The sequence below is a fragment of the Leptidea sinapis genome, chromosome 24 (genome assembly GCF_905404315.1).
Source record: "Leptidea sinapis chromosome 24, ilLepSina1.1, whole genome shotgun sequence".
Taxonomy (NCBI): Eukaryota; Metazoa; Arthropoda; class Insecta; order Lepidoptera; family Pieridae; genus Leptidea; species Leptidea sinapis.
In genome coordinates, this window is record NC_066288.1 from 3,780,711 (window position 1) to 3,795,610 (window position 14,900).

At 33.9% G+C, this 14,900-nt stretch overlaps 1 protein-coding gene across 1 annotated transcript in view; it reads right to left on the reverse strand.

The window, feature by feature from the left end:
• Positions 1–14,900, reverse strand: part of LOC126971697 (odorant receptor 85c-like) — a 27,971-nt gene continuing 13,071 nt past the window's right edge. Inside the window, exons 2-6 of the mRNA XM_050818094.1 lie at positions 9,060–9,219; positions 6,632–6,731; positions 5,214–5,315; positions 3,711–3,869; positions 1–83 (exon numbers count right to left, since the gene is read on the reverse strand). Of these exons, the coding sequence (XP_050674051.1) occupies positions 30–83; positions 3,711–3,869; positions 5,214–5,315; positions 6,632–6,731; positions 9,060–9,219 (575 nt within the window). The 3' untranslated portion in view covers positions 1–29. The remainder of the gene's footprint in view (positions 84–3,710; positions 3,870–5,213; positions 5,316–6,631; positions 6,732–9,059; positions 9,220–14,900) is intronic.

Sequence of the window (14,900 nt, forward strand, 5' to 3'; positions counted from 1 at the left end):
TTCATTGTATCCTTCAACCTAATTGTGATCTATTCGGATGTCTGCCGAAGAACTGCATAGACGCTGTAAGCAGTTCGTACAATCTGAAAACAGAAATAAGTTAGAACTTAGATACCTAAAAGGTAAGCTGGAATACTTATGGTCACTTTAATTATAGATCGACCCAAAGAGAATAACAGTGATTATTAATTATAGTAATTCGCTTCATTGTGTGTCTTCTACCGCATTTATCACGTGGAGTGTTCCGTAGAGCTGTTTTACTTGATTCCTGCCACCGAATTCCACCTTTGCACGACACACCACAAGTTAGGATATCATCCCCACCATTTTGGATGTGTGGCGGTCCTCCATAGTGCGGTTTCAAGGAGCTTTTTTCCACTTACTACAAAGCTGTGGAATGAACTTCCTTGTGCGGTGTTTCCGGGACGATACGACATGGGTACCTTCAAAAGAAGCGCGTATACCTTCCTTAAAGGCTGGGAACGCCCCGGTGATTCCTCTGGTATTGCAAGAGGATGTGGGCGGCGGTGATCACTTAAGACCAGGTGATCCATACGCTCGTTTGTCCTCCTTTTCCATTAAAAAAAAGAGCGTTGCCGACCATGTTCATATATTTAACGCTTTACGTTAAATAAACGTAGGTACATCGTATGAGGTACTTACTACATATACAGGTAAATCGACAAGTAGATACTTAGGTATTATATTTTATTAACATGTTTACGAAGTATTTATGAAAGGTGAGTGTTTATTTTTAACTTTGTATGCTCTTATTTCTTTATCTTTATTCGTACATGCTCTTATAAAATTTAGTAATGTTTTTAATACAAATCATATTTAATAAGTGTAAGTATAACCTTCTTACCAAGCAATGTCTGGTATATATAACAGCTAATAAATTTTAATGCACAATTCAACTCCGTAAAAGTGCTTTGATAATTTTCAATCAAGGATCTAATTTTGTTTGCACAGAGTGGAAACGTACCGATGCTTCAAGTAATCTGAACGCAGAGTTTAGAATAACCGAGCACGTACTAGCTCAAGGCATTAGAAGGGATTTATTGCCGTTGGATTTACAATACTGCTTCAAATAAAATTACCGTCTTCATCAGTTTTAGGTTCGGTAGTGGAATCTATAAAGTCTGCGGGATTATATTAGTAATCTATCTACTACGTATTAGGTTTATTGGTTTATCTGACATTGCTAGCCTTCTCATAAATAGGAAATTAGGCACCTAGGGAGAAAAGTAGGTCATTCTCACCCGCGGAATATTGACAATCGCAGTTGGCATTGTCCTACTTATCTCACGTGATGCGTTTATGTTTTTTTCCCCACCTGAATGAAAAAGCTCGCTTTTAGAACCTGGTATGAGGGACGAAAGTCGTCTTGCAAGGAGAGTCGGTAATATAAAAATGATTTAAGTTTTCTTTAGTGTTGATTCCGCCAATATTTGTTTTTAAAACAATTCGACACGTGATTCGCCTCTATACGAGGCATCCTCAGGACGAGTTGTCTCGCCAAAATCTGGCACGAGACTCATGCGAAACACGTGTTGAAGTGTTTTAAAAACAAATATTGGCGGAATTAACACTAAAGAAAACTTAAATCATTTGTATAATTATGGATTTCCGCAAAGTAACGCCTAATTCAATAAATTTTCTTAAGTCGGTAATTTATATTTCGGCATAGTCTCCATCCATCGATTGTCCAGAGCTTTAATAACAACTCTACAATGGCTTTCCTCAAGTCCTTCAAAATAGCTACCTACTGCAGCCATTACTTCGTCATTGTATTGAAAACTTTGTCGGGTCTGAGTTTGGTAAACAGATGACAGTTTGAGAGCGCAACATCAGTTGAATAGGTCGAGTGTGGAATCAAATCATAGCCCAATTCATGAATTTGGATAGCAGTGTTTCATCTATGAACTTGGTGCAAAATTATTTTTGTTTCTTGTTAGTTCGGATTTTTTTCATGAAGGCAGTTTTGTAGTATGTCAAGCAGGTTAGCGTATAATACTCTCCAGTGATGTAGTCCGTCAGATGTTGTCCGTTAGAGTAGTTCTTTTCTCTCGCAAGATTTATTTGTTTATACACTAGTAATCTGTAAACCTACGACTAAGAACTATGTCGTAATGATGACACTTCTGGAGTTGTGACACTTTTTGGCCGATCTCACCGGTTCCTTGGATGCGATTTTGACACCGTTTAAATTCAGCTACCCTATTGTTTACGGTAGCATACGATGGAGCATTATAACCTAAAACAGCTTTTTATTCATCAAAATTCTGTCTCCCCTTTAATCCTTTCATATTCAAATCGTAATGATGGTTCTTAACTCTATGTTATCCTTGTTTTGATTCAAGAGACGGTATTTTTTATATATTACTATATTTAACTATTACTACTCTAACGACTAGAGCGTAGCCTTAACAATTATTATCCCGCCCAATGACATAATACTTATGAAGGATGTATTTGTAGGGCATCAGTTGAAAATCTTATTAAACTCGGTTGCAATCTAAAAACATTATGTAATATATATATTTTTTTAAATTTAGATTGCGAAGATACACGACTTTAACACGTAGTCTCATTTTGTTTTATATTACTTACATACAGGGAAATATATGGAACCCTAACTTAAGCCTCGGCTCTGACTTGGCTGATTAATTACCATAAGCTTTTTTAATGCATAAATTGCTTTGGTTTATCTTTGGAAATACCGCGGTGTATTTGAGTGAAGAAATAACATTACTATCCGAGTTTTTATTTATTTTATCTGAGGTTATACTTTTATGAAAATTATAACTAACAGTTATCTACATGACTTTTAAATATTTTTGTCTGTGGATTAGTATAGCTATTCAACATTGCAATGCTTACATTTTTTTACTATGTTTGCTATTGCTTAGGAGAATAAAATGAAAATATGTCTTCGATCGTTCAAATGTGTACAAATTTTCAAGTAAGTTAGCTGACGCCTTGAAGCTGTAAAAAAACTGTTACGTAGAGACCGGTCGAACTAATGTAAAGCATACGAAAACCTCGTTATTACATCATTCATATTAAGTATAAAATTACCACCCATTCGGAAATGAATGCCTCAAACCTGGGAAGAACGGGTCCAAAAAACTTCTTTTTTCATATAACATTTCGATACAATTAAATTTGTAATTTAAATAGCCGTCAGGCTTGATTGCTAAAGGTAGTAAACTATATAAAGACTTCTAACAATTCTTTTGAATTTCGTAACACATTAGTTTTGAACATTTTCTGCGATCTTGTTGTAAAATATACATACATATACATCGCCCCACAAAAGACTTACTCACTAACTCGACTTAGCCGAGATGTAAGCATAATCTGAGTTATTAATAAACGCGTAGTAAATTTATTCCAAGTTTAAAACTTTTTATCTTTATCTTACCTTTGTCACTACAGAATTACATGACAGGGAGAAGTAATTTTAAACTTGGAGTTTAAAGTTATGTTTGTTCCTGTTAATATTATGGTTATGGCAGTTTCTCGAAAATTCCAATTGAAAATTCATTAATTCTATATACCAGGCTAATTGCCTATCAATTAGTACTAAGTCCCATGCATCTCCGGTAATTGATTACACACAGGAAGACATGAATACTTGATCACACGAATTGGTAATTAATATTACACCTCAAGGCATAAAAGGTCCTTTTGGATAACATTTTTACCTGTACAAAGGAGAGTAGGTCAAGCGTATTAAAAGGTCCGGCAAAGAGTCTGCATCGTTGTGACATACCGCAGCAAAGAATTGATAGTTCACGACGCACCTTGGGACCGAGAGACCACCAGGCGCATGCAAATGGACCCTCGCCCAGACCAACGAAGCTCTGATATAAGAAAAAAGACTATTTTATTAATCATATACGACCTATTTACGTTACGTTAATCGAAGAAGAAACCGTCTAGGGGTTGAAATTTCAGTTTTTATTTATGGAAAGAGGAGGACAAACGAGCGTATGTCCTGACCTGGTGTTAAGTGATCACCGACGCCCACATTCTCTTGCAACACCAGAGGAATCACAAGAGCGTTGCCGGCCTTTAAGGAAGGTGAAAGCGCTTGTTTTGAAGGTTCCTGTTATAAACGGGTATATCTTTTTTTGAAATAAGTATTTATCTCATCCAAGTAGCTCTATCAGGCGTCCAAATTACAGCTTAGTTCTATTTCCTGAGTCATTATCGTCGCAGGCTCCAATCTATTATCTATTATTAGATGGATGTGATATACGATAAATTTATAAGAGACTATCAAATTTGCGGAGGTTTTTATATAATATTATGAATTAACATATTATACAGTAAAAGCTCTTTATTGGCGGGGATTATATCATCATCATCAAGTAGAAGACGTCCACTGCTGGACAAAGGCCTCCCCCAAAGATTTCCACGATGATCGGTTCTGCGCTGCCCTCATCTAACGTATTCCGGCGATCTTGTCCAGATCGTCGGTCCATCTTGTGGGGGCCTACCAACACTGCGTCTTCCGGTACGTGGTCGCCATTCGAGGACTTTACTGCACCAACGGCTATCTGTCCGTCGAACTATGCGCCCTGCCCACTGCCACTTTAGTTTCGTAATCATTTGGACTATGTCGGTAACTTTGGTTCTCCTACGGATCTCCTCAATTCTGATTCGATGGGGGGATTATATTATGTTCTGTAAATATGGTCTGAATACAGAAACCGTGAATAGATATAGACTTGTAATTTATATGGGATTATAGTCCTAGGTGAAAAAAAGAACAAATTTATAAAAAAAAAACAATTTTAGTGATGTTTTGGACCAATTTTATTAATTTTTAGGTTCAAGCTAAGGTAATGGATTAAGGATTTTGTAATTTTTTATTGCTTGGTAGTTTTTACGGCACCTATACTAGGTTGTAATAAGGTCTATTTTCCTTTTTTATTAGTGCTTTTGACGACGCGTTTACAAAGGATATCTATAATGGATACCTATTGGAATCCTCTTTTTTAATATGTATGTATCGATTAGATCCACGTATAAAGAAGACTACAAGCATTTTTTTAAACCGCAAATAGTGAAAACGCGAATGAAGGAAGCTCGTGTAAGGAGCTTTTACTGTACTCAAATTTCGAAGACGCTTCTATAGTTGTCTACGTTAGTAGTCATCCAAGCCCTATCTCATTATTCAAATTTAGAATATTGTTACTAACCTCATTCATAACAGAATCGCCATAATGACAAAACAAGTAAATCTGTACTAAAGTTGCACTGATGTATTGTAGTAACGATATCATTTGTGTGGCGCTCAAGTCCTGTAAGATAATCAAATCAAAATTAACAATTATCAACTTATTTTTTATGAAAAAGTGACGAGACTAGCAAGTCGTTCATTTGATGTTAAGTGACACCAGCCTAGAATACTCTCTAAGAAAAAAGCGATTCACTCGATTGTATGAAACGTGCAGTCATTTATACATTGGCAGATGACGGCTATAATCTTGCGAAAAAACCGAGATAGCCGAAATCCACTACGTTTTGAGCTGTAAACTCCAGTGTTCCCTTTCAAACTTAGCCGGATTATACTCAGTGGCCCATCGCAATACTGTAATTACTGTTATTTCAAACTTATATCAATTATAGTAGCAATATACTACTGCTCGATGGCAGAAAAAAAAGACGCCTATGTGCAAAATCAAATCGAAATATTTTTATTCAAAATATGATTTAATATCACTTATAGAACGTCAAAAACTACCCCCATTCGAAACAGTATGCCTTAGACCTGAGAAGAATGGGCATTCGTTTAAATTCCTTACAATATAATATGTGGATAGTATCGTACAGTAAAATTTATAATTAAATAGCCTGAGGGTGTTCGCTCAAGAAAATCATTTATGTTATAGTAATCTTTACCACACAAATGTTTTTAAAATGTACAGACATTTCATTTCGGATCAGTTTACAAATAAAAGCATATACATCGCATAATAAAAGACTTACTAACTCGACTTAACCGAGTAGTAGGCACGAGAAGTTTGTTTGATCCTTGTGTTAACATATGCAGTTTCTAGCAAATTCGTTAATGTGCTTATAATGGGATTATCAAGATTGTATTGAGATGCAACAGTGAAAATTTTTATTTCATAAATATTATCTTATCTTGTAAATATCTAAGGTATAATTATATTTCTTATTTAATATGATATACTTACCTTGGATATGGCATTAAGCAATGAAAAAGCAGAACCAAACTTGGTGATCATAGTCCGCTACATAGAATGCAATTTATTGCAAATTATTACAGAGATGCTATAGATATCTTCTGTGACAATATACCCAAAATAAAAAATAAACTATGTACATAGATAAGTTAGCAAGTAAGTTATCTGTTAATATTTTTTTTTCTTGTAATTGGCTGTTAGAATAAGTCCTCTTTGTATCAAGCTTGTTTGTTAAGCGTGTTTTGTTGCGCTGTAGTTATTGTTTCACTTAATCACGCATGCCACGTCCACATCCAGTAGACTCAATTGATAAATAGTATTTTTGTATATTTTACTACTTTGCAATCCATACAATTGTAGTCAGTTTTGTGGACTTAATAAAAAAAAATGTTAAAAATAATGCTTACATATTGAATTTCAATAGCTACGGAACAGAGTGTGAGTGTAGCTACGAAGAAATATACTCCAATGATTGTCCTCAATAAGTAGTTCAGCTTACTGACCATCCTGAATAAAATATGTTTAGTAAGAATTGATAAAACAAATTATTAAGATACAAAAATATCAATAGAAAAAAGTGTGTGTGTGTACTTATGTATGTACGCAAGGAGTTATACTTCTTTGGTCTAACGAAGCGAAAATCATTAATCAAAATCAAATAGGAGGAAAACGAGTGCATAGATCACCTGTTGTTAAGTGATCACCGCCGCCCACAATCTCTTGCAACACCAGAGCAATCACAGGAGCGTTGCCGGCCTTTAAGGAAGGTGTACGCGCTTTTTTTGAAGGTACCCATGTCGTATCGTCCCGGAAACAACGCACAAGGAAGTTCATTCCACAGCTTTGTAGTACGTGGAAGAAAGCTCCTTGAAAACCGCACTGTGGAGGACCGCCACACATCCAGATGGTGGGGATGATATCCTAACTTGTGGCGTGTCGTGCGAAGGTGAAATTCACCGCAATTCCTAATTAGTTTTTAGATAGAACATTTTTGTAAGAATCTTGCAAAGATGGCTTTGACAATTAATTATTAAATAATGTATGGGCTTGAACCCTTTGCCTTATTTTTTTTCTGTTGGCCTTTATTTTCAATCCTAGATACTAATCAGGATTTTCAAAAAACTGTCATAGAAATGTCTGCTCTTCCAATTATATTATGAGGTACTTGATCAGTATTTAAAAGTTTCTTATAATCAGTAACTTTTATTAGTTGATATTCTTATAAAATTACAATTCTTTTGTTTAAATTTTAAATGAATCATTTATAATTAGAAACCACATTAAAAAAATCTAACTTTCATGTGCGTAACAAATGCGTAAATCCTGCAAATATTGTTATGTCACTGTATTAAAATAATTGGTTATCTTATCTTAATATTTATCTTATTATTAGACACTCTCTTGAGAGTGAGGTCTGAGTATGAAAGCCATAAGTACCCATTTGTAATATGTACTGGCTTTAGCTTATGAATCATCCGGTGACCGTTTCACAAAACGAACTAATTATCTATTGATATAGCTCCATGCATATTCAGCGATTTTCAAAGACTGTAAAGGCTTTTTGAAATCGGATTTCACACTAAAGTTTATGAAGACGCTGGATAATACTTTTTCCTAGAGAAATGCATTTCTAAGAATTTGATTCGAATTGGCACTGAATTCTGAACGAGGTATTTTAAAATCTGATCTTTTATAATAGGCTATTAAACATTGTATATGTATATGACATGTATATTTTGTGTAGATTTTAATATAATGTAACATCGAAATATTATGTGCTGTAATCTTAGAATTTTATTATTATATAATGACGTGGAGGTAATGTAATTTGCATGCCCTTATTGGCTAATATGTTGATTCGTATAGGATTTTTTTGTTTACTTGTATACACACATTATGCAAATAAAGAATTATTATTAATATTGTTTAGTTAATATTTTATATTTCCTTAGACACGTCATGTTTTTCTAGTAATGGTGGATAGGAATTCCCGGGCTATTTTTCATTACTCGACGTCAATGCGTCTACAAATAATTTGCGTGAGACTCCCCTGGGCCCTCGTAAGCCCAGTGGGAGTTGATGAATTATACACACTCCCTCCAAATTTTTTCGCAGGTGTGCAAGGTTTCCTTACCTTGTTTTCCTTCACAGTAAGACCTTTTGTTACTTATTTTTTTGTTGTTAAAGTGCGTTGATTATTCTGGGATTAATAAACTCAATAGAACCTATTCATGTGCAACGCGAGACTATCCTTACTTCTATTATTAAACTTTGAGAATCGCTTGTTTCAAATCAAATCAAGTCAATACAACATTACTTTATTAATGTAGGTCACGGAAATGACACTGTCAAAAATTTATTTTTCTTATTGAATCTACCGCTACTTCGTAAAGGGTTGAGCTAATGAGAAGAAGTAGCAACTCATTGCCACTCTATTATATCAAGATTTACATTTTCATCGATTTACAAATCATTTCAATTACAATATAATATGTAAACCGATGCAACAAACATACTCAAACGTCAAATAGTCAATGCCTTACACGAGTTAGTCAAAAAATTAAATGTAAATTAATACAAAAGTTATTGAGTACAGTAGCTGCATTATCTATACACACCGCAAATAAATAAAGGCATTCCGTGAGCATTTTATAAGCGATTATAATTAATCAATCAATTATAGAGAACATGAAGCCTTAAAACATTGACACGTCATTTTCATTAAATTTATCTCTTTAAATAAACCCCTGGGACCTATGTTGCAATATTAGTGAAAGTTCTACGAAAGATTACATTATTGTAGCGAAATTTATAAGAGTCTTAATATACTCTTACCTAAGTATAATAACGTGATATTTATGACATAATTTTATTCTATAATGAGCTCGAGAATCTCGTCTGTTACTATGACTCAACATGTTGCCTCTACCACCAATTCGGAGGCAGTAATCTCTGAGCAAAGAGAATTGCCCACAAATTAATATCATAGATCCAGCTGAAAAACAATCGAAGATAATATGTATCACTACACAGTATACAGAGGCTATGAATTCAATGAAAACCATCACCAAATATCCACAGAAGTACTCATCAAATGGAGCCCACATTGGCAAAATATGCGGCAGTGGAAAATCTTCATTTTGAGATTTGTATATCGCATACTCGACGAATGGTGACGCAATATAGACAACGCATGTTACTAAATACAATTTTGACAGTAGAGCAATTGTAGAGTGAAATTTGCTAGTATAAGTTGAAATATTTTCAATTATTATGTTCTCTTCGTCATCGTCGGAGTCGTAATCAATATCGTCGGATTCAAATGTCAGCTGATCATTTTCTAAATCACGTGCCTCATTGAGCAGCATGTTCCAATCTTCTCTTCTAAAATGCAAGGAACATAACTTTGCAAAACCAATTCCACAGAATGATAGAACGCTTAAACAAGCAAAGAGCTGCTCGGGATTATTTCTTGCAATAATCAACGCTATAAATTGCATCACGTTGGTAACGAAGAAAAATCCGATTGAAATCTTTGCAATCCAGTGAATATTGTACGATGTTTCTTGCCAAAGTCCTGCTTTTTTTATCCAGTACCGTATAAATTCTTTCAAATTTGATTCTTTCTTTATATTTCGAAATTCGTTTACCTCGCGTGGTTCGTTTCTCTGTTGAAAATAATTATAAATGTTAACTTGCATAGACTCCTGTTAAACTTAAAAGTAATTGTCTATGCTATGATTATACAAATTAAATTTGTTAACAAAATTTATGAATGATACGGGATTCGAACCCACAACCTTACCAAACTGGGCCGATCGTTTGAGTTTATTAGAGCGACTAAGGAGCGACATCTCAAATCAATTTTCTAAAATGAAATTATTGGGGTTGAGCACAAGCTAATAATAAGCCACAAATTGTTGAATAAGATATATCAAAATTATGATCCATGCGTACTCGAACAGTTGGCTCGGTTGGCTCAGTTGGTAAGAGCGCTCGGACGGAACCCGAGAAATCGTGGGTTCGAGTCCCACATCGTTCATAATTGTTGCTTACAAAATATTTAATTTGTATAATTAATCCCAGAAGATTATGTAATAATTACTTAATGACAACAAAGTATTTTATAGTTGAAGTAACTATCACTTTTAAAAAAGGGAATATATGCAGGAAGTCTCTTTTTGTATGTATACGTGGGTAACACTGAAAATGTTTAGAACTGGCCAGTTAGAAACATTGCTAATGAAAACTTTCTGGAATTTCAATTTTAGAACTCTTTGGTAACCTAATGTAAGTATATTGCATTCATTTTTCATTTGTTTTTGGGAATTGGCGGCAAATCTAAATTTCTTGTTACACGGAAAAGGAACCTAACGCGAGAAAATTTTATTTCAATGATTTATTATGACTTTCGTTGTGGGCTTAATCAACAACAAAGCTATGATAGGCTGCGATTTGCATTTCTTAATGAAGCCCCATCTCGTGCCACTATTTACAATTGGTTTAACAATCTCAATGATGATCCGCTTGAGGGACGTCCTTTAACAGAGACTACTGAAGATAACATCAGTGCTGTGCGACGCATGATAAACGAAGATAAGAGAGTGACCTATCAGCAGATACGGGCAAGCCTAGGCATTGGTTCATACCAATCACTCATGTCGAGTTCAAAAAACATTACACGAACATTTAGGCGTCAGGAAGCTTTGCACCAGATGGATTCCCCATACTCTATCCGACGACCAGAAACACCTTCGCATGGACTGGTGTCGCCAAATGTTAGATAAGTTCAATGGCGGTGACCTAAATTCAAATTCAAATATTTTTACTCAAAATAGGATGTGAAACCACTTATTGAAAGTCAAAAAACTACCACCCATTCCAAAATGAATACCTCAGACCTGAGAAGAATGGGCGCAACAAACTCAGTAGGCTTTCATTTTTTTTTCATCAAAAATTTGTTTTACAATTAAAGTAACATTTACAAAGTAACAAAGTAACATTGTACAATTAAACTTATTCTTTAATAGCCTGAGGGCGGTCGCTCCATTCCCAATCTGTGGTATCATTAAGAAAGTCATTTATGTTATAGTAACCTTTACCACACAAATGTTTCTTTACAATTTTTTTTTTATTTATTGACTAGGGTACTACATTATAGATACATTATTTAAATACAGAGAGCTAAAGCTCTCCAAGTCGTGCCCGTTATTGAGCATACAAATATTTGACATATAGATATTATAAACAAATCATAATAATTATCATAAAACAAAATTGATTACATCATGAAATAAAGTTAAATTAAATTAATTGCATCATGAAGTTAAAGATAAGAGCGACCATATCATTATTAAGAAAAAATATTATAAATGTCATAGTTAAATTAAAAATTATGTTCAAAATACGCAGTTACTAAATACTTATTTGTCAATGTTACTTCAAGGCTTCAAAGTCGTTTTCTATTAAAAATTCACTGATCTTATAATAACATTTATGCGCTAAATATATTTTAAGTTTATGTTTAAATTCCCTTTTAGGCCAGCTTCTCACATGCTCTGGTAATTTATTATAAATTTGTTGTGCCATGCAGATTATACTTTAGTGTTTTAAAGTAGTGTTTGATTTCTCCAGACATAAGCGATTTTCAAAACGTAAATTTCTGGTTTGGCCTTCGGATCTCGTTTTGTAAAGGTGGGGGTTGTCTTTTACGAAGACAGCTACTACTAGAATATATAGCGCAGGTAACGTTGAAATACTGTGTTTTTTAAAGTAGGGTACGCAACTTTCTGTCCTTTTTAATTTAAACATAGCTCTTATACAGGTTTTTTTGTGAAAGAAGTACTGCATGGCCTCCGCTATTGTTGCCCCAAAATATAATACCGAAGCGAAGTATAGATTCAACTAACCCGTAATATGCAGACAGTAGGGCTTTTATATGGGTAATCTTGGATAGCTGAAATAGTGCGTACGCCTGCGAGTTCACCCTTTTTACAATTGTGTCCGTCTGTTGATTCCAGGTTAGTTTATTATCAATTGTTATACCTAAGAATCTAGCTGTTCTGGATGCATTTGTATATTAATCTTCTTGTTTGATTTGGAGGTTCCCAAATTTATTATTTCTTAAATAAAATTGCAAAAAACTAGTTTTTTTTAGATTTACTAATAATTTATTTGCATTAAGCCACAATATTGTTTTGTCTTAATGCAAATAAATTATTGAAGCTGAAGATTGATATGTGATTTCATTTGTCGTTTTTTCACAGATGCGCTTTATCTCCGTATGCTGCTTTCTACCACATAAATATGACTTTAACAAGTTAAAAATATTTCCTCTAAGACCATATTTCTCTAATTTATATAGTAAAATTTTATGGTCCACTAGGTCAAAGGCCTTGGTCATATCCATATAAAGCTTTTACTTAATACTTTTGTTTTGAACATTCTCTGGGATCCTGTTGTAAAAGCATATACATCGCCCCACTGTATATAAAAAGACTTGTTAACTCGACTTAGTCGAGTAGTAGGTGGTTCCTGGTGTTAGCATTATGGTTATGACAGTTTCTGGCAAATTTACTTATGTGCCTATAAACATACATTACATTAAATGCTGTATTTGACATCACAGGTGATAAAAGCTAGATATATTGCTACGAACCCGAAACCAAAACACAATCAGCTCAGTGTGTTTCCTTTCGAGGATCGGGCAACTAAGGTAATAAAGGACGAAGTCAAGGAAAAAAGATGATTGCCTCATTCTTTGGTCGGAAAGGTCATTTCGCGCACAACTGTCGCGTAGAAGTTGGAAGCTCAGTTACTCCAGACCGGTATTTGCTTTTTGTCTTGGAAAAAATTCGACAGCAGCGCCCTCAGCAGGATCCTACTTCACCACGACAATGCTCACTCCGCAAAACGGACTGTTGAAAATTTGACTATGGCAGGTGTCGGGATAATGAGTCATCCGCCATACAGTCCTGACCTGGCGCCCTGCGACTTTTATTTATTCCCAAGACCGTACGTAAGCGGTGAAAGCGTACGAAAATGTGATAGAAGAGACCCCTAAGGAAGAATGGGCCCAGTGCTTTTCTCAGTGGTTCCATCGAATGCGACGATGTGTTGAGAGGAATGGAGATTACTTCGAAAAACAATAAAAGTATTGGTAACTTTCTACATTAAGCTGTTTTTCATTTTCTTAACATTGTCACCTAGGTATTCTTATTTGAAAATTGCAATATTAAAAAAACTTATATTTCCAGTACATGTACATCAGATAAGGTTTTACCTTACCAGGAGAACCAAAGTTGAAACGTTATTAAGTAATATTTTTTAGAAATAAGTCATAGTATGTGCTTATATTTTGAATAAACGCAAATGTTGACTAAAACGTAAATTACCAAATTCATTTACCATGATAGGTGATAATTTTGTGAAAGAAAGTATCGGCTTTTAAATTTATATACAAAATAACCAAAACATATTTAAGGATACGGATAATACAGATAAAAAAAAAACTAAAAAATCGCAACATTGCGCATCATGTGTAAATTCAAATTCAAATTCAAAAACACTTTATTCATGTAGGTCACGGAAATGACACTTATGAATGTCAAAAAAGAAATATAAATATTGTTTCTTATTGAATTTACCGCTGCTTCGTAAAGGGTTGGGCTAATGAAAAGAAGTAGAAAGAAACTCATTGCCACTCTTTTAAGTCAAGATTTACATTTTAGTTGTTTTACAAATAATTTCAATTACAATATATGCAAAGTTACGCAACAAAAATACTCAAATGTCAAAAACTGAATATATATATATATATAACTCTTAAATATTGTTGATTGATATTTTACTTTCAAGTTTCCTTGTTAAAATATGAGTATAATTGGTGTAGCTGTTTTCAGGAATAAGCTGATATAACGTGGTGTAATTATAAATATAAATTTGAGTAGTTTTCGCAAAGAGAGCACTGTACCTTAAAAACTTGATAAATTTAAGTAAGTTAGTACTAGTACTTCAAGATATTCGTCTTACAATTTGATAATGTACATACACTAGTCATTAGCAATATATTTATCAACTTACATAACGTTGAAACGCGAAATATTTATTTATTAAAGTGAAACTTTTATTACATCGTCTCAAACTTTTTCGTCTGTGTGTTGCATGTCGCGTGACAGTCGGGCGGCGCCTATAGTTCGCAGCAGCTGACCGTGTAGTGTATAGATTATTACTGATTTAGTTGGAAACCTAGTCTACTTTTATTATTTACCACTATCGTTCCAATTTTCCAAGTATAAAATTAAGATTGATAAAACGATTTTTATACCCTTAATGGAATATTATTCCAAAAATTTTTAGTTAAATGTCTATAAAGTGAAAAAAAGTTTCACTTTTACCGTGGTTTCATAAAACCACACAATCCTTTTTTTTATTCATGTAGAGGAAACAAACAGTATTACAATAATAAACATTAACAGAACTTATAATTAACACATTCACCAGTGAAGTTTCCAAAAATTATGCAAAAGTTTTAGTCTAATGTGTCTAAAAGAAAAAAAATATAATATGAACAAAGTAATTTTAAATTTACCTGTAAGGATTTGAAACATTTTGAAAACATCATGAAACCTTCGCCGGAACTGTAAACTGGTAATGATGTCATATTGAAAGCACGCG